Source organism: Erpetoichthys calabaricus, chromosome 5 (genome assembly GCF_900747795.2).
Source record: "Erpetoichthys calabaricus chromosome 5, fErpCal1.3, whole genome shotgun sequence".
In the NCBI taxonomy this organism is placed as follows: domain Eukaryota; kingdom Metazoa; phylum Chordata; class Cladistia; order Polypteriformes; family Polypteridae; genus Erpetoichthys; species Erpetoichthys calabaricus.
The window spans coordinates 52,514,634-52,540,612 of record NC_041398.2 but is presented as its reverse complement, the minus strand read 5'-3'; the positions used below and the strand labels follow the sequence as shown (position 1 = coordinate 52,540,612).

At 34.6% G+C, this 25,979-nt stretch overlaps 1 protein-coding gene across 2 annotated transcripts in view; it reads left to right on the top strand.

Annotated features, from left to right (window-relative positions):
- fgf24 (fibroblast growth factor 24) overlaps window positions 1-24,334 on the top strand; it is a 29,717-nt gene extending 5,383 nt beyond the window's left edge. The window contains exons 3-5 of one of the 2 annotated variants that reach the window (XM_051927666.1): window positions 7,125-7,293; window positions 17,354-17,460; window positions 22,080-24,334. In XM_051927666.1, the coding sequence (XP_051783626.1) occupies window positions 7,125-7,293; window positions 17,354-17,460; window positions 22,080-22,352 (549 nt within the window). In that variant the 3' untranslated portion in view covers window positions 22,353-24,334. Of the gene's footprint in view, window positions 1-7,124; window positions 7,303-17,353; window positions 17,461-22,079 lie in introns of both variants that reach the window. The other variant, XM_028801526.2, reaches the window with a different exon arrangement.
- Window positions 24,335-25,979: the final 1,645 nt, after the last annotated feature.

The following is a 25,979-nucleotide window of genomic DNA, read 5'->3' as shown; positions in this document are numbered from 1 at the left end:
GCATCCACATACCATGTGGATACTCTCGATGGCTGAACAATAAAAAGCCACCAATAGTTTTTGCTCTAAGTTGTTTTTCCTGAGCCCACTCATGAATGTGCAGTCTCTGTTGCACTTTTTTGACCATTGCTTTGATGTTCTCAGATGGGGAAAGTCTCTCTAAAATGTAGGTTCCCAAGAATTTGAAGGTCTGCAACCTTTCCACATGGTCTCCATTGCTATAGAGAGGAAGTGGTTCTGTGCTTTCTGAAGTCCAGAATGAGTTCCTTCAAGAAACGTCCTTAGTATTTTGTGTTCAATGTTAAATTATTTACGGAACACCATTCTATCAGTCTCTGCACCACATCTCTGTAGGCTGACTCATTTCTTTCTAATATGATATAAAACACTTAAAAGTAGCAGTTCTATAAAAATACCAATCAATGAAAATTTGAGTACACCGTACATCACAAAAAGGAATTTGCTGAAGTTGAAAAGTGGGTTTGCACCTTATGAGTGGAGTTATCATCCATCCATCCATCCATTTTCCCACCCGCTGAAATCGAACACAGGGTCACGGGGATCTGCTGGAGCCAATCCCAGTCAACACTTCACAAAATGATACAAAACAAACATTACTATTTGCTTGTCAAAGTATAAAAAAGTGTACCTTTATTTTAAAAGCATGTGCTAATTCTTTGAAGAACTTCACTTACAATTCAAGTTAAACACTTGTGTACACAGTTCTTTTGCAACAGCAGTTAACTGAATTAATTTCTTCTCTCAGTCTTAGATAGATTTTGCTTTAAATATTCTCCCATTTAGAGCTTTCAGAACTTTGCAGGTGATCCTTTAATGATGGGCACATTTCAGCACTAAACACTGAATAAAATTCACTATTCTTTGATGGACAAAAGCAAGTAGTAGAAACCATCCCATTTCATATGTTCTTAATCACTTATTAGTCTGCCTTGCCTTTCACAGCAGTACTGGACATAAGATAGATAGATAGATAGATAGATAGATAGATACTTTATTAATCCCAATGGGAAATGGTAGTAAACAGTCCCGAATGAAGCACTAATCATTCACTCATACTTGCACACAGCCACTGTGGAGACACCAAACCAACAAACAAGCATATCTTTGGAATGTGGAAGGAAAACTGGAGAACCAAGCGATATAGTATTCCCATTCAGAAACTGGGAGAATGTGCAAACTCTGTTTAGAAAGCAACTGTTTTGGGATTCAAACTGTATCTGTTTTCTGCTTTTTGAATGGTGATGAAGAGTAGGAACATTAGTGAAAAATGGGCAGACACCTGCAGATTATATCCACAAAGACACCCAACCCAAAACTAGGCCTGGGACCCAGTGGCAGTGATAGAGTAGCTCATACCAGTAGAAACTGGAAACTGCAAGTCAAAGATAGTTGACTGTGAAGTGTGGTGCTCAGCCACTGTTACTGGTTTTCTGAATGTATTTATTTGGAGTCAATGGTCTGCTACTAAAATATTTCTTTTACTGAGTGAAACACTTGAGATATTTATAAATAGTCCCCAATTTCTGTAAGGTTTGACAAGTGTTTTGTATATATTTAGGCTAATTTTGGAGATTAAATCAAGTGGATAGAGTTTTATATTAAATGGCAATACTAAAGTAGTTTACATCAGTTGAAGTGCACTGCAGTGCAGCTTATTAGCTACATTCTTAGGCATCTCAAAATGACTTTCTTTCTGTGCCAGCAATTTAGATCTTGGTAGACTTGTAGTTCAATGTTGTAAATACAATTAATTTTTTGTGGTTAAAATAACAGAGTCTGAATATGTAACACCTATATAATTTTCCACCTGAGGAAACCCACATAAAAGACATTTGCTACATAATTACTAAACAATACAGAAGTGAGATTAGTTTTTGGCAAGAGTACAAAAACCTAAAATTGAAATTACCGAATCTGAATGCACAGATGGATCAATTGGCAGAAAAACACAGGAACACTTCAAAAGCTGCTCATGGACAAAAAAGGTTTACTGCTATAGTCTCCTCTTAGTTTTAATGGGTTAGGTGCCATTACACCCATTAATAATAATAATTACAACAATTCTATTGTGCTAGTTTTCAAGAACTTGTTTCCTGTTCCACTAAATGGTGTGTTAATTGTGATAAGATATAGAAGAAATTATTTAAAACTCCATGAATAAGGAAATCATCCATATGCAGTACGTTATGACAAGCTCAGAATGTTTAATGGCAGAGTTTTTTTTTTTTGCCATTAATCTAATTGCTGTGACGACTCAGAGGAATTCTTATATCTCACCTTGCTCCCAGTTTATTATATAGTTTATATCCTTCAAGTGACTAATTAACCAAAATCACTCTTGTCTTCATTTTAGAAATATTCAACCACTTTTTCTTTAATGCAACTTATAACCACTAGAGGGCTCTTATTGGTAAATTTATAGGTTTATATGGTGAGTGGGCAACAAAACTCTGAAAAGCTTGTTCTGTTAAAAATGCTCAGTTAGATTATGGCCAGAGGTCACAGTTGTGACAGTTGATAGATTATCGCAGAACTATAAGCAGACATTTGATAATTACAGAGAAAAATAGTAAGCTTTATATACAAATAAGAAATACATTAAAAAAATAGAATTGGTAAATGACGATTGGTTATCCTTACCTCTGTAGCTTTCTCTTTCTATAAAACCTCACTGAATGTTGTTTTATGGTTTCTGAGGTAAACTAAGGCTAAGCAAAGTTATAACGGATAATTTGCAAATATTCAGAATTATATAAAATCATGTTAATATTAATGTTATGATTACAGTTTTTCACAATATTTATTGTTTAATAAACTATTGTTAGAATTAAACAATAAGGTAAGGTAGCAATACTGATTGATCATGGCACCAGAGTGTGGCGATGTCTTGCAGGTGAGAAGTTTGTTGTCCCCTGTATATGTGACAGTACTCACCCTTGTAGTGGCCTTGCCATTGATAATTTAGGGCAAAGATTGATCAAATTTGCATTTCCCTCCACCAGTGTGATATTTTTTCATTTTAATAAATAGCATATAACCGAATTCAGTAGCTAGCAGTTTTCTAGTTAATGGTAATATTATGCAGTTATAGTACTTATTGCCCAGGAAAATTCAACATTTGTAGTAGTTATACGGATATTTTCCTCTTCAAATTGTTTTAGTATATTCATTTCAATTGGTGAAAATGAAACAGCCACCAGTAATGTAAATATAGTAATGATGAAACCCTTCAGAGTTTAACAAAAAGTAAATGAATTCCACATTTAATGTAAAAAAGAGAAACACAATAGATATAAAATAATTAACTCATATGCAAAAATATATTCAATTTTAAAGGATGAAAAGAAAAATAAAGGAAAAAAGGAAGGCTGGTCTAAAATAACATGGATATACATTCATTTTTCTCTAAGAGTGGGAAGAAATGCAAATAGGTAATAGAATGAGAAATGTAATCTGAGGAAGGAAAGTGAACAAAGAAAACTAATTATCTAGAAAGCTCAAAATGTAGTAAAACACATTCATTCAAACAAAATCACATTACTTCTACCCCTTTGGTAACAAGAATTTAAACTTACAATTTTCATTGCAGAAGGAGGAGGTAATTTCTCTTCTTAGACAGAAATCTTTTATCTGACTAATAAGAGGGAGTGCATTAAATCCAATTAAAAGAAATCAATTCAGTTGGGTTTGGCACTTTATTGAACTACGGTGTGGGAGTTCTTTGTATTCTCTATGAAATATTGTTTATGCCCGAGTTTGAGGAAAAAAAACTGAGATGGTACCCCGCATAATGCAAAACACAATGTATTCATATGGACTGCATTTGTGAAAAAATTATGGAATTATAAAATAAAATCTTGAAGTAATACATTGTAATGGGCTAGCTCAGTAAAGGACTAATTTAATAAACTGCAAGTAAATCCCTTGATGATGATGATGGTGAAAGGCATACTGATAAAACAAAAACTCTTTTCACAAAACTGCAGGAAAAAAATAAACACGACCAACATTTTTTTGACCATTTATCAAATGAAGGATTGCAGAAAGCTGAAGCCTATTCTAGCAGCGTGAGGCACAGATCACAAATAAGTTCTCTATTAGATACTACTCGTTTTGCAGAGCAGATTCAGAATCATTCAATGACACCAGATCAATTTAGAATTGTCAGTTAAACTAACATCGAATTCTTTGGGAAGCAAAGGGGAAACCATACCACTAAGAGTTAACCCTAGTGACATAAAGAGATTGTACACATTTCTGCAGTCAATGACTTGACTCAGACCTGAATCCAGGTACTTGAGTTCATAAAATAATTGCAGTTATGTTTAAGCAATAACTCTTCATCATCAAACCCACTTAATATAATTGAGTGTCATGGAGGCCTGTTCCGGAAGTATCAGGTGCAAGGCCATCACAGGACCCATTCATACACACACCCTCACCGAGCCAATTCAGAATCACTATGCAGTTTAAAACCCATGCCAATGGAGATACAGGAGTTCAGACAAGTAAAGAATGCTCACACTCTAACAAAAAAGAAAAAGACAACAGATTTCACATGGGACCTATGAGGCAGATCTATTAAACAGTGCGCCTATATGCTATATCCAAATAAAAAAATATATGTTGTATTTGAATGCTGAAAATTATGCATCCAGTCAACAGTTTTCTGAACCAATTTGTCCATTACACAGTTACAGAGTGTTTTTAAATATTAAAATGTACTTTTGAACCTGTATTGTCCTAGTTACATTTGTCCAGAATGCAGAGTGTCTCAAAAACATTTATTTAATGTAAATGGAAAAAAAAAATACCCATCCACCACCCCTCCTTTCTGGACTCACTTAATTTAGCATTAGGATTATGGGAAGCTAGAGTCTGATATTACTTTAAAGTGTAGAGTTACCTTTACACAATCAGCTACAGTAACACAGGTATAGCATAGACCAAAGGCAAATTACTTTCTGCTTCTCCCACAAGCATACACAAAGTCCTGGGTTCAATCGTGGCTGGGGAACCATCTGTGTAGAGTTAGCATATCCTCCTTGTGTGTCCATGAGATTTTTACCAAGTACTCTGTTTTCCGTCCCACATCCCAAAGATATGCGTGAGAAGTTAATTGATCATTCTGAATTATCCCTGTGTTAGTACATGTTATTTGTGGTGGGTTTGTACCATATTTACGATTATATATGTTAAGTAAGAGAAAGAAAAACATTTTAGAATGTTGGAGTCCCAAGGAAGACCCTACTGAATAGCTGAAAATAAAGATGATAAATAGTGCTCACAATAAACACAGCAGCTTTAGATGTAAGATAGTTCCTTCACCATGAAAGTTGATTATTAGATGACAACCTACCCCTGATTGCTGTCTTTTTACTCAGTTTGACCAGAAAGGAGAGAGGTAGTGGTAACCAAGAGTGAAATTATCATTGGGCACTGTTTCTTTGAGTGGATTGCGTTAGTCACATTACTGGGTCTCTCTTTTCCCAGATAGATAGATAGATAGATAGATAGATAGATAGATAGATAGATAGATAGATAGATAGATAGATAGATAGATAGATAGATAGATAGATAGATAGATAGATAGATTTTCATCACTGCCTCTGCAATAGCATCCCTTTCAACAAAAGTGGAAAGATTTCAAGGATGTCATGTGAAACTAAAAGTGTTTTCTACTGACTTTAAAATCCAAGCACTTCTCTTGCATTCATACCTCTTTTAATTAAGAGTGTAAGGTTGTCCAATCTATTGAAACTATCAAGTATGAGTTTAATATCTCACATGGTGGTATATTTATGAATGTTGCTAATCATGAGTGGGTGTATTTGTGTGTCTTTCTGTTTTTTCAGGACACTGATTTTTAGATTCAATCACCAACATCTGTTAATTGTTTTCTGTTTGAAACTTTAGTCTAACATGGGTTAGGGTTAGGGAACTTTCCTCTAGAATACTTAAATTGATTCTTTTATTCTCTAACTAAAAATCATATTACTGTAGATTTAAAGCTTGTCAGTGACATCAGTACATATGATCAGTGGAGTTGTGAGAAATTTACAGGGCACTACAAACTTAAAATGATGTACGGAAAGGGCAGTGAACATTATGGGATTGTCCTGAGAAGAGTATTCTGAACACAAAGCCCTACCTTGAATTTGCGGATCTTTTTTAATCTAATCAGTCAATCCTTATTTTAACCTTTTCAAAAGGTACCATTACCAAGTATTTTAGAGACTAATAAACAATTTTTAATTGATAACTTTTTTAAATGAAAAGCAGTAATAATGTGACTTGAATATGCCTAACCAGGTAAAACAATTACTGTTCAGTCTTTAATACAGTGAAGAAAGAGCATCTCAACGTGTATACTGTCTTTCTTTGGGCATTTTATTCTTTTAAACACACTAAATCTTTTCAGTAATCACACTCTTTCGAGAATGCAAGATGCCCTTTTTAAGAGAAACAAGAATGGAAATGAGCATTATCAATTCTATCACTTTTGAAAATCACAGGGCATATAAGCTCCCCTCTGTCATGACTTTTTTGGATTAATTGGGTTAGGAAACAATGGGGTGGATGGATTGTACATGGCACCCCTTGCTGCAAATACTACAGGGAGATACTAATGGGCAGGGCCCCAAGCTATGATGTGCTGTTCACGTAATAATTAAGCAATAGAAATTAAATAAATAGAGTGCATACCTTGATAGATGTGTAAATGATCCAATCACATTCATTGTAGGAGTGATGGCAGCAATTTCCTGTTCAATGTTTCGCTGTAATTGTTCCAGTATATTAGGCTTTTTCTTCTACTTGCCATGACTCACTTGTTCATATATTTATCCAGGAATACTGTGATACATCATAACTCAGGGTCCAGCTCATTAGGATTACCTTGTACTTTTGTATAATATCAATAAATAAACTCATCTTTCACATTTTGTCTGTAACATTTTTCAGTATTGAAGGCCAATTTTGTTCCATACAGCAGTGTTGTAATTGTCATGTGTCTCTCATTTTTAATTGTCCAAATTAAAATGGACTGATGTGAAGAAAGATAATCACCATGCCTAACCCAGCATTTCCTCCTTATTTTAAAGGAATCCCAGCAGACAGCTGCAGACTTCCGGGTTTATGTTGAGAATCATACCCGAAACCCAGATGATCTGAGCCGAAAGCAAATTAGAATTTATCAACTGTATAGCAGGACAACAGGAAGACATGTACAGATCCTTGGAAAGAAAATCAACGCAAATGGAGACGATGGGGGCAAGTATGGTACGAAAGAATTATTTAGCAGTATAGTTTAGCTACAAAGAGTGGAAAGAAAAAAACAATTCACAATTATAATATTTAACAATGGCACACATAACAGTTAGTTGGATTCAAAAGTATTCATTAGAAGGAACCCAACTGGACTTATTGGTCAGTGACATTTAATTGAGAAAAAAATAAATGTCTTTGTGTCCTATAAATGAATAGGTATATATAGAAATCAAAGGGAAGTCTTAATGAAAATTACTGATCAGTGATACTGTTGGTTAAAATAAGCCTGCTTCGGTTGTCCTGGTCAAATCTATCAATATTTTTTATGTTACATATACACAGCATCTTCCATATATGGTGTTTTTACAAAGTACTTATGAAAAAATGGTTAGTATCCTAATTTGAGCTGCAATGTTACAGGTGATTGCTTAAACTGATAACATTTTATAGAAGTTTTTTAAGGAGCTTCTGCTTGTGTGAATCTCAGAGATTTAGTGTCTGCAGTTCACAGCCACAAATAATTCCTAAAACTTCCTCTGCTTGTTCAAACTAGCAGTACGCTTGAGCACAGCACAGTTGTTGTCCAGGGAAATCCTTCAGTTGTTAGACTGAAATCCAGACAATCTGCCTATTCTGTCTTGACTTTAAAAACCAAACCTTCTTATTCAATGTGAACCACCAGTTATAGTCATTGTTCTCTTATTCTGTTTCTTCCAGTTTTATGAAGTATACTATATACTCAGTTTAAGTGCACTGTAAGAATAATTGCTTTGTTAAATAATTTGTCAGACTGGTCATTACAGAAAATGTTTTCTGGATGAGATTCATCAGTAATACTTTTGCATATTCTATATTTACAGTATGTTACATGCTGGAATTCATTTTCACTATCTTCTGTTTCATTATACAGTTTTGCAACTGACAGATTTGCTGATTTAATAAATTTTTAAAGGATTCAGTTTTGTTGATTTTTAAGCTATTGCTTTCACCTTGTGAGGCATTTGTATAATAAAACAAGTTTTTAAATGTTTCTTAGCTTATAAATACAAATGGGTAGTTCAATTTTACACAATACCCATTCTTGCTTTGCACCTACTGCTAATAGGACAAGCTCTTGCCCAGTGTAACAGTAACTTGAAATAAGATGGTTTAAGAAAATATGTATGTACTGTATGTACAATGCCCATCGATGAATGCTTCTTTCCTTGTGCTGATTGTACCAAGTATTGGCCTCTGTTCCCTTAGTGCTAAGTTTGGTAATGAATGGATGTATGTTCATACACCTTGTATATACATTGCTGTCTTTAAAAATTATTACAAATTACACCCAGCCTTTTAAGTTTCAGGCCTTAAATGTGTGCATCAAAAGTACAGGTAAACAGTATTTCATTTTAAATTAATTTCATATGAATTAAATTTAGAGAATTTAAATATTTTTAATTTAGATTGGTATCCTATTCTGGTACACAAAACAACATTGTTAGACTATAATAAGAATTTTAAATTCTTTCCCTTTAATTTCTCTTCTTTTTGGTCATATACTGAAGGTCTATGTTACAGATTTGTTTTAAACAGACCTTGCACTTCACAATAACTACATTGTTATTGCACATTGCAAAAATTGATTTATTAAAAAAAAAAATTAGCAGCAAATTTTTAACTTTGTTGAAGTTTTGCTTCAAATATAATTAAATATTCCTTAGAGCTTGTTCTATTTTAGTCTACCTCTGTTAGTTCAGGATAAATACACTTTAATAAAAAATAATACTATTAATAATAACCCTTTCATTTATATAGCTTTTTTCTCACTACTCAAAGTGCTTTATATAGTGAGTAGGGAGCCACTTCAACCACCAGTAATGTGCAGCATCCACCTGAATGATGCGACGGCAGCCATTTTGTGCCAGTTTTACATGTCATCTGAAGGACGGTCCCTTTTTTGCAGCACAGTGTCCCCGTCTCTGCACTGGACCATTGCGATCGACATTCAGACCACAAGATAATCACCCCCTGCTGGCCTTACCAACACCTCTTCCAGCAGTAACCTAAGTTCTTTCTGGTTGTTTACCCATTCATGTATTGGCTGGGCCCAAACATGCTTACCTTCAGGCTGACTACCTGTTCTGAAGTGCATGTGTTACGGATGCCTTTTAATCTGTAGAGAGAACTCTTGTGTAGTAGTAATATACAGAAATACACTTTTCCTCTGGAAGGCTCACCTTATTATGACATTTCAATCCCTTCAGTCATCTAATGAACTGTATGAAGTAACAGTAAAATAAGTCCATCCATCATGCTATATCCTAACTACAGGGTCACAGGAGTCTGTTGGAGCCAATTCCAGCCAACACAGGACGCAAGGCAGGAAACAAACCCCGGGCAGTGCACTAGCCCATTGCAAGGCACACACTAGGGACAATTTAGAATCGCTAATGCACCTAACCTGCATGTCTTTGGACTTTGGGAGGAAACCAGAGTACCCAGAGGAAACCCACACAGACACAGGGAGGACCCGGGAAGTGAACCCAGGTCTCCTAAATGCAAGGTAGCAGTGCTACCACTGTGCCACCATTCCGCCCTTGTAAGATAAGTCAATGATTGAAATTAGATGCATTGAAGTAGGCTAAATCTCTCACTTGGCTTTCCGTCAGTAGGAAATGTGACTTTTTGTAGTGTCCTTTGGAGTTAATGCCAATGTCCATTAGTGCTAATGGCACTAGCAATAGAAGAGTTCTTATATCTTATTCAGTCAAGTCTTGAAACCAATGGCATCATCTGGAACTGAACTCTGAGTATTAGTACTGCTTCTCCAACCACAGAAATCTGGAGTAATTATAAATCTGATTGTAATAAGGCTGAGTGAGAGGGGACTTCTGGTGGCCAATAATTTTGTTAACTGTTGTAATAAGTTTTTTAATAAGGTTTTTATTCTTAGTGCTAAACATTTAGAAACCAATATATAAAAGCAAATGTGAGAATACATTTAAGAAAATAGCACTGTAGCTTTAGTTACCTTTGCATAGCTGTTTATATATACTGTAAATATATATGAACCTGGGAAAAGGTATAACTAAAAGATTGTATATCCAGTGCAACATTGTGTGGGAGCCAGAGCCAATCCCATCAAGCAAGAATAAGCCCTGGACAGGTGCATCACAGGGTAAACACACTCACATGCACGTACAAATTAAGGCCAGTTTTCAAAGCTAATTCACCAAACCTTTGTGTCTTTTGGCTGTACAGTATATAAATATACAGTGATATTAAATTACATTTACATTTATTTGTTTAGCAGATGCTTTTATCCAAAGCGACTTACAAAAGAGGCTAACATAATCAAGTAATATCACTGCTTGGGAACATGTGTTACAAGACAAGGTAACATAATTGATCATCACAATTGGAGAGCTCAGAAAACAAACAGAAGAGAGTTACAATTTCTAGATAATGAAACCTAATAGCTATAGACAGAAATTCACCAAACAAAAGAGTCTTCATATGCTTTTTAAACACATTGAGGGAATCAAAATTCTGAATGGAAGCAGGCAGCTCATTCCACCAGCCAGGAGCAACACATGAAAAGATTCTGGGCTGAGACTTAATACCATGCAGAGATGGCATCACCACACACAATTCATTGGCAGACATGAGTGCTTGAGAGACACCATAGGTCCTCACAAGTTTCCCCATATATACAGTATATACACGTACAGATCCATTCACTACTTTATAGGAAACCATCAAGAATTTAAACTTAAAGGGAACTAAAGTAGTGATCTGAAGAGAGGACTGACATGTGCCACTGCATTTTAAAACATTTGCTGAACCTTTTTGACATGTGCCAGTACTCCTAACAGCAGCAAATTGTAGTAGACTAGACATGACAGGACCAAAGCTGTGCTGCATACTCTATCAGATATGGTCTTATCTTGTGGATATTATGTAGAATTAAACTGCAAAACAGAGAGACCATAGCATCATGGTCCCTAAGGACAGCTAGTCATCGATCAGCACTCCAAGTTTTCATGCAAACTTGTCAGGTTAATGTTAATGAGCCAAGATAAACAGAAATGGGGTCATCTTAGTCCAAAATGACTAAAAAGCTCAGGACAAAATTATTTAAAATGTGAAAATTAAAACATGACAAGTTGAATAAAGTTAAAATCTAACCTGACTTGTACAATAATATAATTCTTTACGAAGTTGGTGTCATGGATTGTATGATGCTACATATGTTAGTACTGCAACCTCACAGCCCCAGATGGCTTTGTTTCAATCCAGTCCTAGGCACGTTGTATATATTCTTTGTATGTCCTACCCAGGTTCTTTGTGTCTGGACAGACATGCAAGTTTAGATTAATTGACAACACTAGTGTAGTTCTGTTAGAGTATGTTCTGTGGTATAGTATTACCCCATTCACGATTTGCTACTGCCTTGCATCAGATAACCTGATAGCCTCCACATCCCTGTGACCCAGAGTTGGATTAGAAGATTTATAAAATAATGGACATAAACAGTTACCCCCATACATTATTAATGTCACACCATTTTCCAGCTTTTTGAGCTTTTTAAAATAATGACAAAAATGTGATCTGAGAATAATGATGAAGGATAAGAAATATTATTTATTCATTGTTAAAAAAACTCCTGAAACCATGTGATTAATGCTTTGATTTAATGGGAGAATTCTGTACCACTTTATGATTGAAACAAATAAAAAAAAATGAAATATTCATAGTTCCAGAGAAAGTGGACAGTGGATGACAAAAAGAAGAAAGATAAGAAGTTGTCATGTTCTAATGCAAAATGCAGTGTACTGTAAATATAAAAATGTATTACTATATTTAGCTAACTCTAAATATGTTTTTAACTAAACTAGTAAAATAATAAAAAACAATAAAATAATGATATCATTTTTGAAGCTGCAAACAGCTTTATTTTCTTGCTATTAATGGAGAGTCTATTTTTCCATCAGTCAGTGTTTCAACTTTTTTGCTTCAGTTTTGTTTACTTGACAATACACAATGTTCATCTGCATTTTTAAAATCTTCTAAGTGGACTGTGAATATACACATGATTCTAAGTTTTAGTCATATAAAGTATGTTTATTTGTTTTTTAAAAAGTTTATAATTAAGCCTAATTCTGATTTTAGTTATTTCATCCATTATTATGTGTTTAAAGGCATTTGTTGCATTGGGAGAACCCTTCATTTAAAGTGTACCAAAGATGTTTGGCTTGCCTTTCTACGTTTCAAAGGTTGTGGAGCTCATATTTATCACTGCATTGTTTATGTTGTTCCTCTGTGTTCTCTGGATTGCTTAAATATTTGCTTTTTAACATTTTTCTTTCATCAGCAAGGACCCAAGTTGGGTAATTTATTCAGATTTAAATCTGAGGTGGCCTGGAGCTTCTTTGTCTCGTTCAAATAATTATTTTATTTATGTTGTTCCTTTGTTTCAGAATGTCTAAATATATTTCATCCTGTAGCTAGTGCTTTTTTGTTTTTGTTCTGGAGTTTAAAGCAGCCCTCTGTCTGGGCAAGTTGATGGCAAGCATCTTGTGTGCTGATTCTGCTGAGGATTTCTTCTAGTTGAAGTGCATCTTGAAGGCAAAAAGGTAGCTGCCTTCTTCAATTGTTCTGTGGACTGTTGTTCTTGTCTCTGATTCTCATTGAGAATTATGTGGTCAGTTGTTTGCTTTGATTTCTTATCTGAAACATCTACAAGTTTGGAAAGATTTTAAATGATATCTACCTAGTCTTTTGGTTTCTCTATTTTTTTCTGTCCAACCTTTATTTTTCAAGTTCAGTAAAATGATGAGAGTGCTTTAGTGCTTGTCCATCATTGTTTGGAGCTGCTAAATTGTGTCCTATCAGATTCCTCTTCTACAGGTGGAAGCACAGGCATTTAAAGACTGAGGACTTATTGATCTTAGACTTGAGTTTTGTTGCCTTAATATTTATTGATGACACTTTCTTTTAGTTATACAATTAAGGGTGGACTTGAGAGTCTATAATTTGTGCTATTGGTTAAGAGCCACAGTTCCTTTGACATAGTTACCATAACAGGAGAAACTGGCAGCAAGATAAGCAGACATGGATTTTGAAAAAAGGAAAGATAAAGCAAAAAAGCTGGAATAGTAATCATTCATTAGTCCAAGAATGTAACATAAAAGAGTGACTTCAGCTTGCATGATAGTTACGCTGGTGCTTAACAGAATGAACTACAGCAGGCATTAAGAAAAAAGTCAAGTAGTGTTTGTTGGAGACTACTGCAACAAGGCTTTGAAAGTTGGCTGAATAAAAACTCATCTAAGGTGGTTGATTGTGATACTACACAATCACAAAGTATCCTCTCAAAAGCAATGTTATAAATCTAGTTTGTAACAACATTTTCTAATAACATAAAAGCATTAGCTGAGTACTATTCTTTTTTATGCAAGTGATAGGAATTTCTTTTCACTTAATGGATCTATGTAACAGAGGGGCTGAAAGCAGCTAGTGCTGACATGAGTTTGACACCAGGTGGCGCTGTTTAAATGCATTCCAGGACATGGTACTGATTTATACTGATAAACTGGTCTCTTACACATAATTAAATTGAATAAACAAATAGACAGAAATAAGTTATGTCAATAAATGATTGTTTGAAGGTGTATTGATTTGCATAAGGGATAAGTAGCTACATCAGAATGTTAGGGCTAACTGTATGAAAGAGCAAAATATTTCTTATAGTTTAAATCAGTGTTACTGGGATGCTTCAGAACAGGTTTAGAAGGAAATGACAGTTTGTACAAAGGATAACAAGTTGGATAACTTTCACATGTTTGGCTTATACAAATTAAAGTTAAACAAAGCATTTTACTTTTTAAACGCCAGCTTTTCAGTTGACTCCAGGCCACCTGCGTTTTTGCCAACAGGGAACTGATTTAAAGTCAAGATGACATAGTACAAATAATCTCTTCCAGGAGCCTGAGGGCAGTTTCTAATCCCTGGCAGGCTGGAGGAATTGACCATCTTAAACCTCATAATTGAGAGAGCAAGTGGTTGTCGCATTTTGATAGCAAAATCCGTGAGAGGCTACAGATTTTTATTTTTCACTGCCAGATGTGTTAAAGCTTTTGAAAATGTGTTCTGTATCTTTAATCCAACTATTGACATTCTTGAGTCAGAGAGTCCATAGTAAGAACTCTGCCACATCTTATCTTAGCACAGATGACTTTAGAAAAAGGCTAAGTTTGTTTCAAGTTTTATGGCCATCATGGAATTGTTATAACCAAGGGCAAATGACACTGAGTTGATTAATTTGTTTTTTTGTTATCAAAGTCAGACTGACTCTGATCTAACTATCTAAGAAAACTGCTTTGTAATCATAATCAAATTAGCTAACAATACACCCCAGTGCCACTAAGATGTGAACAAACATTCCCCCATTAATCAAAATGTTAAGGTAGTATGTTAGCTCAAAACAAGTGATGTTTTATTATTCTTCACTAACTTATATCAGCTGTAGTCTCTGTGTCGGGAGATTGAGCAAGGCTTATAAAAATAGAAGACTCAAATTGCATTAGTGTCTTCTACTAGGGATTGAATACAACTTTTAAAATTCCTATTTCCAATTTGAGCCTCTTGACATGTGAAAACACGTTCTGTCCGGAGATACTCGGCACTGGAAATTTTTCCTTTGAGATGAGTATTTGCGATGTCTTTTCAATATGATCGGTTCCAGTTGCACTCATGCGTTTATCTCTCTTTAATAAGATCCTTTGAGGGTCAATTTTCTTGCTAAAAAGCTAGCAAAATGCTTTTAATATGGCACACATGTATTGTTTGAACTTCAGTGTGTGGCTGAAAGTAACTATACGCATGAAATCAATGAAGCCTATTGTAATCATTTATCTTCATATTACGTATGCAAATTAACTTTACTGAACTGATATATTTCTGTGGCTAAGTCTTAGAATGATGGTAGTATATTTTACAGTTTACCAAACTTCAAGTAAAACTCACTAGGGTAAGGTTTTAATGCATGTCTACTCATGCCTGCCAATAATATTTTGAACTTGTGATAATTATAACACTTATACTTCACGATAAATGGCAAACCCACCTTAATAAAAGCATTATCAACTGTCATGCCCAGCTTATTTTGGGAGGCGTTAGAAACTGCACAGTAATAGTAAGAGTAATTGTGCAGTTTGAACCCGTTTGAAAGTCAATGAGGGAGATGTGTGTACATATGTACTCACTCTTATTGATTAAAGTGGCATTGGAAAATTGCCTATTTTATTATATTCAGTGGTACATTTACCATCTTATCATTCCAAGATTGTGTTACCTCAGTTTAAGGCAGCTGGATTGGCAAAGTTTATGAAACAGCCCAATTCTTAATGTGTTCCCTAATCCTTGTTAAGGTGACCATAGTTTTATGAAAACGGTTAGGAAAATTTTATGTGTAAGGTCCACATAAAATTAAAAGATTAAAAATATTAATATTTTATTAAAGATTGAGTAATTGGCCTGTGTCTCATGGTTATATGGATGAACTAATATTGTATCAGTTGCACCACATAGTTAAAATTCTTTTCTTTGTTCAAAAACAGTTAAAAAAAGATGACAAAGCACATTATGGAGAAGCAAATACTGTAGGCCCTTCTGTCTTTCTGTTAACATCTACTGTAGAGCTGGTATACTTTACCCATCCCTCTGTCTTTCTCATACATTAACCCCTTTCACATCAACAGAATATTACAGTAAATTAACAATCATTTTGTGGGTTAAATGTCATGAATTCTGGAAAACATGACCTGGAAACTTCTCAATATATGGTGAACAAAATCAGAAAATGTCACCAATGTTGTGTCAACTAGCTGCTGATTATGATGAAAGAAAACCAATCATAAGAGATTTGGGATACGAAGAAAAAAGTAGACAAGTAGATAGAAAATAATGCGTAAATTGGTTTGCTAAATGCACCAGTTTAAAAAGATCAGGTTCTGAAGTAATCCACCAGAACCCAGTCACCAGAAGACATCTTCTGAGTACTGTCCTTTGCAAAAATGCTGTTTTCCACAAGTAAAGAAAGTGGAGCTCTAATGCAGCAATAAAGTGCTGTTGAAATGGGAGTTCTGGTAGAAAATGACTTTCATGGAGATTTGAAAATGGTAAAAAAAAGCAGTTTTATGCATATTTGGATACCTTGTATTTTGAATTGTTCTTCTGCTTTTCAGTTTTCCATCCATAGCATTAGAACTATCTCAGATATGCTTGCATTATTAACAATAATGTTAGTACTTGAACGGGCCTTGCACACTTTCCTGGATCTTTGATACCTTGTGTGAATTTTATTGACCCTATGTTGTCCTCACGTGTGTGAATAAGCAAATCCCTCAGAATTACTTGGATATTTTATTTGGAAATTTCTTGGGTTCTATGTGTGAAAAGTGCTTCTGTCTATATAGCCTGTCTCTTCGGGCTTTGTCAAAATATCAGATTGGCAATGAATGAGTGGTTTCATGTAGGAAAGATGTATTTTGTGTATCACTTCAAGGAAGGGGTATTAGTTTCTGTTATCTACTGATATATCTAACATACATGCACGATTACAGGATTGAGACTCTACCCCTTCTTGTGTTACTCTAAGGTGGGCTGGTTGGTTATATTCATAATGCCTGATTAATAGTTCAGAGTTGCTGCCAACACTATACAATATGCACATAACATATTGGCATCAGCAGGGCATCATACAGTTCACTCTGCCTTCACTTGTTTAGGCCTAATTTATTTATAACATTTAATCTTATATTTTAACACATAGATAAAGCCACCGGTTATATCACAGAGAAAAAAGGGTAGTGTTTATGCATCTTTGGTTTTACTCTGTTCTTTAGTTTTTTGAAGGTAATGAATATTCTTAAAAGTAACAGCGTATGTTTTACTGCCTAATGATATCGGAAAAGCACTATATACTGGATGTTTATGATGTACAAGTAATAGAAAATACAAAACGAATGTGCATCTTATACTTACACTGAAGTAATTTTTCCTCTTTGCTTTGTTTCAGCTCTTCTTATAGTAGAAACAGAATCTTTTGGAAGTCGCATTCGTATTAAAGGAAAGGAAACTGGTTACTATATCTGCATGAACAAGCGAGGAAAAATTATTGGGAAGGTAATTATTGTATTTCTGTCTATACTCCTTTTTTTGGCACAGAAATATTTAACTGATGTTATGCTCAAAATTGCTCAAATGTCTATGCACACACCCCCACTCCTTGTTATCTTTGTAGGCTTTCAGCACATGCTCATTAATCACTGGAGCTGTTTAACATTTTCATCCATAGTGGGTTGTTTGCTGGATTTTTCTTTCCAGAGCACCTTTCACAAAGAATATTTTACATGGTTTATTATACACTGAAATAGATGTTTATATCAAAGTTATTTTTTTAAAGCATTTTTAACAAGGATTACAACTGAGTGTAACTAACTATTAATAGTCTGCCTGTTATGAAACATATTAAAAGTCATAATATAAAATCATGAAAAATGACAGTAACATGTTTCAGGAGTCATTATTATAAATTAAATTTGTTATTGTTTATAACATGGTTAATTTAAAAAAAGATATACTGCTAATGACCCATATATTGCCTTTAATTTAACCAGGTCATGTCGGTAGCAGATATTGAACAAATGAGGTATTATGTCATGGGACTTAGATTATTGAGTAAATATCAATCAATGACCATTGAACAAAAAAAAAGAAAAAATACTTATTAGTATTAGGGTGGCACAGTGGTCTCGCAGTAAGGAGACTTGGGTTTGCGTCCCGAGTTCTTCCTGAGTGAAATTTGTCCAGAGTTTGTTGCTGCCTTGTGCCCTGTGTTAGCTGATATAGGTTCCAGCATAATACTCCAAACCCCCCCCCCCAAACGTCCCTGGTCTGGATTAAGAGGGTTAGAAAATGACATATCTTTTCAGTTTTTTTTGGATATACAGAATGAGGTTCATTAAAACAACTGTGACAAGAACAGGCCACTCAACCAAACAAGCTTGTCCATCCTATTTACCTAGATTGTCCAAAGTAACATTAAACTGAGATTTGAAGGTCCTTAAAGTTGTTCTTTCCACCATACTACATGAAAATGCATCCCATGTGTTGATGGTTCTTTGCTTGAAGAAAAACTTTTTAAATGTGTGTGAAATTTGCCCTTAACAACTCTTCAACTGTGTTTATTGAAGAATTCCTTTAAAGTAATAACTGGGATCCACCTTACTAATTCCTTTCATACTTTTAAACACTTCAATCATGTCTCCTCTTAGTCCCTATTTGTTTACAATGAAAAGATTTAACTACTTCTGTCTCTCCTCATAGCTCATACCTCTTAGTCCAGGAATCAGCCAAGTCGCTCTTCTCCGGACTTTCTGCGGTGCTGATTTGTCTTTTTTGTAATATGGAGACCAAAACTGAACACAGTACTCCAGTTCATTTTCACTAGTGTGTTTTATAGCTTAAGCATAACCTCTCTTGACTTCTACTCCAATATCATGATATATAATCTAACAACCTATTAGCTTTCTTAATCGCTTCAGTAAATTGTCTAGATGTATGTAGAGATGAGTCCATTATGACTCCTACGGCTTTCACATAAGATGTACTTTCAAGTTTCAGACCTCCCATTATGCATTCAAATCTAACATTTTTACTTCTTATGTGTAATATCTTACATTTACTTACATTAAATTTTATCTGACACAAATCTGCCCAAGCCTGTATGCTATCCAAGTCCATCTGTAACATTTTATCTGATTGAACATTATCTGCCCTTTGACTTTTTTGTATCATCTGCAGACTTAACCAGCTTACTGATTATATTCTTGTCCAGATCGCTTTTGTATATTAAAAAGAGCAGATCCCCAGCACTGACTCCTGGGGGACACCACTTTTAACATCACCTAATTCTGAAGAAGTTTCCCACACTATTATCCCTTTTGCTTCCTGTGCTTGAGCCAGTTTTATATCTACTGAAAGACCATGCCCTGAATTCTTACTTCTTTTAGTTTAATCACTAATTTTTCATGTGATACCTCGTCAAAAGCCTTCTAAAAATCAAGATAAACAATACATGCAGCTCTCTGATCAAATGATTTTGTTGCTTCCTCATAGAATTCCAGTATCTTAGTGAAATATTTCCTTATGTGAACCCTGCTGAGTATTTGCTAATAGTCTGTTTCCAGAAATGTGCTGCTTAATTTTTTTCCTTAATAATTGATTCTTGTATTTTACCTGTGATGCACATTAAGCTTACTGGTCTATATTTTCTTGGATCAATATAATCACCATTTTTATGCAACAGGATAATATCTGCTAGCCTTCAGTCTTTAGTGCTCAGGGATGTTTGAAAAATTTATTCCAAGGGTTTATATGTGCACTCACTAACTTCCTTATGTCCTTGAGGATAAATGTTATCTACCCCTGAGAAATTGTTAGATTTCACCCTATTTAATCTAAGCAGCACTTCTCCCTGTACAATTTCTAAGTCACTAAGTAACCCCCTTAGTAGACTTCCTTAGTTCTGTATGAACCTTTGAATCATAAGAAAAAAAGAGATTACGTCTGACAAAGTCCAAATTTCTTTTTTATTTAATTTGAAAAAAAGGAAAATGGATGGACAAGAAAAAAGATATAGAGAATTGCTATTAGGAATTACTGTTTTTGAATGTAATATTAATCATTGATTAGAAAAATCTGGAATAGGCATGTGTATTACATTACAATAGCAAATGCCATCATTGCATTTACAAGAACATGAGTCAGTCTATGACCATGTTTAATTCTACTTGGTGTATGCCAAGCGTAACGTTTGTGGTGACTAATCTTGGCACAACTAACAACAGCTAAAAAAACAAATATATATGTTTTTATGTACTCTGCAAGAATTACATTTACCACCAGCAAATTTTGATTTTAATAAAATTGTTGTATTTTTCGAAGAGTGTCACAAGGGACTTGTAAAGTGTAACAGTGCTATAAAGCAAGAATTAGCTTAGACAAAAAGGTAAACATGCATAGTATGTGCAGATAATGTTATGTGACCAGATAGCTTACCATCTTTTGCTTTTCATTTCCTTATTTTTCCATTTGCTCTTATTCCCCTTTTTAAGTACCGTAGGTTGTTCTGCCACCAAACTAACAAAATAAGTTACATTTTATACTATGTGGCTAAATATATTCATTCCCTGTTTCATTAATTTTGCAGTTCAGAGTGAATGTAAAGTAATTTATTTTTAAAGATTTTTGTATCTGTATGGCAAGTTAGAAATGACGCTTTAAGACTATGAACAGAACAGTATGTGTTTCACATAGTTCAGCGCTTACCCATTTTCATTTAGATAGAAAAGACTTATTTGAAAGCATTATGAATGCTCAAGGTTTTTGTTTTAAATAAAAGTTACATTTTGCGGGAGAAGTATCTCTGATGTTTGCAGCTGGGAAAACATTCTTCTTACATTACGGTTATCATTTTACTTAAAACAAAAGCATAATAGTGAAATAACAGGTTAGCAATTTGAGCAGAGGACAGATGCACTTGATGTAATAGATCACTATACACTACAAAAGTAATGTAATCATTCTACCAGTAATTTGCCTGCTGGGATTTGCATATTACTGAATTAGTCTTTTGCCGATATTAAATTTTAAACATTTAAGGCAGAACATATGGGAAGAATGTGCAAACACCAAGACAGGGCTCTAAATGTGTGAGGCAGCAATGCTACCTAATGCATAACCATGCCATCCTCAAATGGGAGAAATTCTATAAAACTACTTTCCTTTATTGTACATATACAGAGTGTGCATTATGAGGTGCAATAGTTTAAGATATGGTGCATATAAGAAATAGTTCAACTTTGTGCAGGGTATGTTTTAATGATCTCTGTTTCCTGCATTGCACTAATTTCCGCTGCAGTCCTCTATCACCATGAATTAAATTAAGTCAGTATGACTTTTATTTTAGTTAGACTTTGATATATTCATGAGTTACAGAATGATTTGTTCTCAGATAGATTTTCAATATGTTTATACCAATTTTAACTGAAAGAATTAGGTTTACATAGCCCCAGTGATTAAGTTCTTGTATCACTGAACTGGACAAGCATGCAAAAGGATGTAGAAAAGTAGAGTACTGATCCATGACCATTTTACAGAAAAACACAGTTTTCAATATAACAATAAACAATTACATTCTAAGAAAACCAGAGATTACATCAGAAAAATGATGAAGATGTGATGGAGTTCACAGCACTTATTCCTACTATAGATCTTAATTTTGGTCAAAAAGAAACTAAACTTTTTTGTGGAGTTTACATGTTTAAAAATGTTTCCTTTGGTTCTGTTTACACATTACAAAACTCTGTTCCTTGAGTTGCCAATTGATTAACTATATTGGGGCTTCTATGAGTAGCTGTCATGGACAAACTGGCTATTGCCATGCATCTGTCGCTGTTGGTCTCTCAAAGCTCCTGAATTACAAAAGGCAGATTTGACAATGAAAGGATGAAAATACTTCAATAATGTATTTATGCATTGACATTCAATAAACACTTGGTGACACATATTTCAAATTTATATATTTTATAACATTAAATAACACCTCAAACCTTCTAAATTCAATAAAGGGTAATGATATATTTGAATTGATCTGGATTTTAATTTTCTGTTTCTTTTAAAATAAGACCATTTCATCATTAATCTGTGTATTTATTAATGTATTTATTTTGTTCTTGCAGTTAAATGGGAGAAGCCAAGAGTGTGTTTTTGTCGAAGAGGTTTTAGAGAACAACTACACAGCACTGGTCTCCGCCAAATATAAAGGATGGTATCTGGGATTCACACGAAAAGGACGACCTAAAAAGGGGTCAAAAACCCAGCAGAACCAGCAGGAAGTCCATTTTATGAAAAGACATCCAAAGGGCAAAGTAGACCCACTTCAGGAATTTCGCTTTACCACAGTAACCAAACGGACACGTAGAGCACGACGCTTGAAAGTCAGCTCCAACTAAAACACAAAAGGAAACTTGGGTTTCAGATTTTAAAGAACACTCCAAATTGTCACTATAAATATCATTAAGGACCATAAAAGATGTTTTATTTTTATACTTAAGAAAGGGGGAATCACTCCAGATTGCTGGATTTCTGTGGGGATTTTCTTTTTTTTTTATCTAATTTATGTTGAATGGAACAAAATGTGTCGTTACCTTTTAACTACTTTTACAATTAATGGCGAAGGACAGATCCTTTGAGATCCTTCAAGAAAACTACAAGCTCACAATCTTAATGGGAATTTTATCGGTCAATGGAAAAAAACGCAATAATGGAAAGACAAGTCTCTTTCTGTCAACTGTGTTGGATATCACAGAGTCTTTAAACAATAGATGCGGTCGTCTATAAGTTTGACATTAGCTAATTCCCTAGCTATAAGTGCAATACTTTATCCAGGGCCTGTTTACAGAAGAGGTTACCTTGGAAACTTCTTTTGGGTCTCTAAGCTCAGTTTTATATGGTGCCATGTTCATTATTGATAGATTTTGTATGGGAATCCTTTGAGGCTTTGTATCAATGATGAGCTGAATCCATTTACCTCTCACAAATCTTTTGACACCTTTCTTCTAATGCTGTAATAGATGATAGTTAAAATGACAACTGTGTTGCTGAAAAGAACCAAATAGGCAGGTAATCTACGATGTATGCTTCTCACTTTGTGCCTGGAAAAATAACTGTTTCCATTTAGTGCATGATATCTGTGATAAAAAGTTTTGTTTCCTCATGATGGGCATTTAGGGCACGTTTGTTCAGCAAAATCCCATCTTAAATGATTGTTAATTTTTTTTTAAATATAGGCAATTATTTGGTACTTTGAATGCATATTTTGTTAAAATTATTAAATTGTACTACTGCATTGACAGGTTCTGAATACTAGCTGCCTGAAGTGTGAAATTAAAATGGTTACGTTAATACTGCAAAACAACAGGCAAACCAGCATGCAAATTTAACAGGAAAATTAAACAACAGCACCAAATAGGCAAGCCTTGCCTGCCGTCAATACATAAAAAATGAGCCCTGAAAATTATAAATACACATTTTCAAAATAACAGAATTTGTTGTTTCTAACCAAAGTAATAATAAAACTACAACGAAACAAACATAACTGGCCAAAAACTTATATTACTAAACCTAAGCCTATATACCCCTACCATCTGGGCCACAGACTGGACATTCATTAGACTTTGATCAATTCTTCGGGAGTAGCAAGGTGATAATCAGAACTTAAATTTGTAAACTCATTCAAACCACTAAAATTAAGAATGGGAGTAGGAGACTTAAAAAAAGGAGTAATAGTGTGAATGTATGTGTAGCCAAATGATCCTGAGCCTTTTGCCTTGTGATTAAGTAAAGAACAGAAAATTACAGAGGACAAAAGCACAGCAAGCCACTATTAGCATGCCTGATATTGTATCAGAAGCACAACCTCCGTCTAGCATACCAAGAACTGCTTTGCTTTGAATATGTTATTTTAGATCCAAGTTGTTACATCATTGATTGAGCACCAATCTTTACAACCATTACTAGCAATTTAATCATTTTCATCCAATTAGGTGTTTGCCTAAAGAATGTGAAGATGAAGTATCAGTAGAGCTCTTAGATCAATTGTTTTGGAAAATGTTAACTCTGCACAAAAAGCATACCTTCAGACAGATGTTAAAAACCACAGAGAAAGCTGCTAGTGGGTAATTGAGCTTTGAGAGCCCGAAGAAGGCTGGTTTTTCAGAGCGGCTAATGATAACACATTTCTGTCCTGATATTGGTGGTATTTTGAACTCACCTGCTGAGGGACTCTGTTCATTGTGTATGAAATGCTACTAACAACGTGACACATTTATGACTTTATGTGTATGCAAAAAATAATTTTATGACTATTATAAAATATTTATTACCTTTCTTTGTAAATACAACATGATGAATTTATTTGACCTCTTTTAATAAAATGAGGATTATATTTAAAAAAAAGGTTTTGTTTCTTTTCTGTTTTATAAATAATCTGTTGAAATAGGTTCACAGAAATAAATACTGAATTTACTTTCATAACTGTAAAATTATTTTGCAGTGTCATAATCTAATCTGATTATATAAAACAACATATGTCTGTCTTTCTATGAGTGTCAATCTGTTTGTCTGTGTATCAGAGCTTGCACACCAGGAAATGCTAAGGCAGTATAGATGACGTGTGCTGAGCGAAGAAGAGCATTGTGTGATCAGCAAACCACCCTGGAACTCCAAGTACCCAGAGATGATTTAATAAACCTTCCCACAACCTTACCCTTAACCATAATGTTAGCATGCGGAGCTCTGGAGGTCTGCAGCTAGACTCTATTGGCACCCACCAGAGTCAACTCCACCTATGTGGAGCTCCAGGGTGGTGGCTCTAAGCTGCAGATATATATAGTTGTTCATTTTACATTGCTGGTAAAATGCACAGACTATACTTAGGGGAGCAATTCAAAGGAGTGACATTTCATAGGAGTGACATAACACAGGAGTGAAACCTCAGATATAAATTTCAAAGGAGTGACAACCATCCAACCAACCATCCAAGTGGTAGGTGAGGCGACAGCGATCTTTTTGGCAAGCATACTTTCAGTTGTGTTCCTGCTCTCTGTTGAAGCAAGATAACAAATTATTTAATAAAATTTTAATCAAAATTTGCCACTCCATCGTTATGTCACTCCAATAAAATGTCACTCCTTTAATACGGTATTTATGTCACTCCTTTGTTATGTCACTCCTAAGAAGTGTCACTCCTTCGATACAGACCCGTACTTAGAGCTAGGGCAAGACTGAATAAAGATGAGTGTGAGCTACGCTGTAGGGAAGATGGCCTAGTGCACGAGAGAGCCAGATGTAGGGAAAATGAAGAGAAGCATGAGCTATGCCATAGGAGAAATGCACAATCAGTGGTTACAGCTAGAGCAAGAGAGAATGAAAAGGCGCATCAGTCATGCCGCAGGGAAGATGCCTTGGTACACAACAGGACTTTCAAGACGTAATACATTGATGGCATTTTGAGCTGCAAGACAAGTGCGTGTAGTGAGGTAGAATAATTGTGATAGATAAATATAGTTGTGGGTCTTTGAATAACAAATCTTTATATTGTGGTGGAAGGCATGTCAACAAGCGTATATATAAGATGTTTTTCATGAAGGTAAAGTTACATTACACCCAGTGCACATATCAGAAATGATTAGACTTTATTAAAAATATATATAAAAATATTTGAGGAAGAACAGTACCATAGATATGTTCAAAGCACAAATGGCAGAAGGAGTCATGAAAGTCTCAAACCATAAAAAGCTTTTGAGTGTGAAAGGTATATGGAATGCAAGAATTCTTATTAAATATGTGGTTGATAGGGGTTTTTAGTGGACAATAAAACTTATTCCATGATAAATAAAAGGAAAATTACTATAATTAAAGGTTGCAGGTTGCTTTATATAAAGCTGAGCGAATAGCAGTGAATGGCTTTTAATATAGAGACAGGAAAGAAGAAAAATCAAAAAGAGAGTGCAAAAGAGTTGACAATAATGTTCCACATTCCACATTTTAAATACTAACTTCAGACGAAAATAAAACAA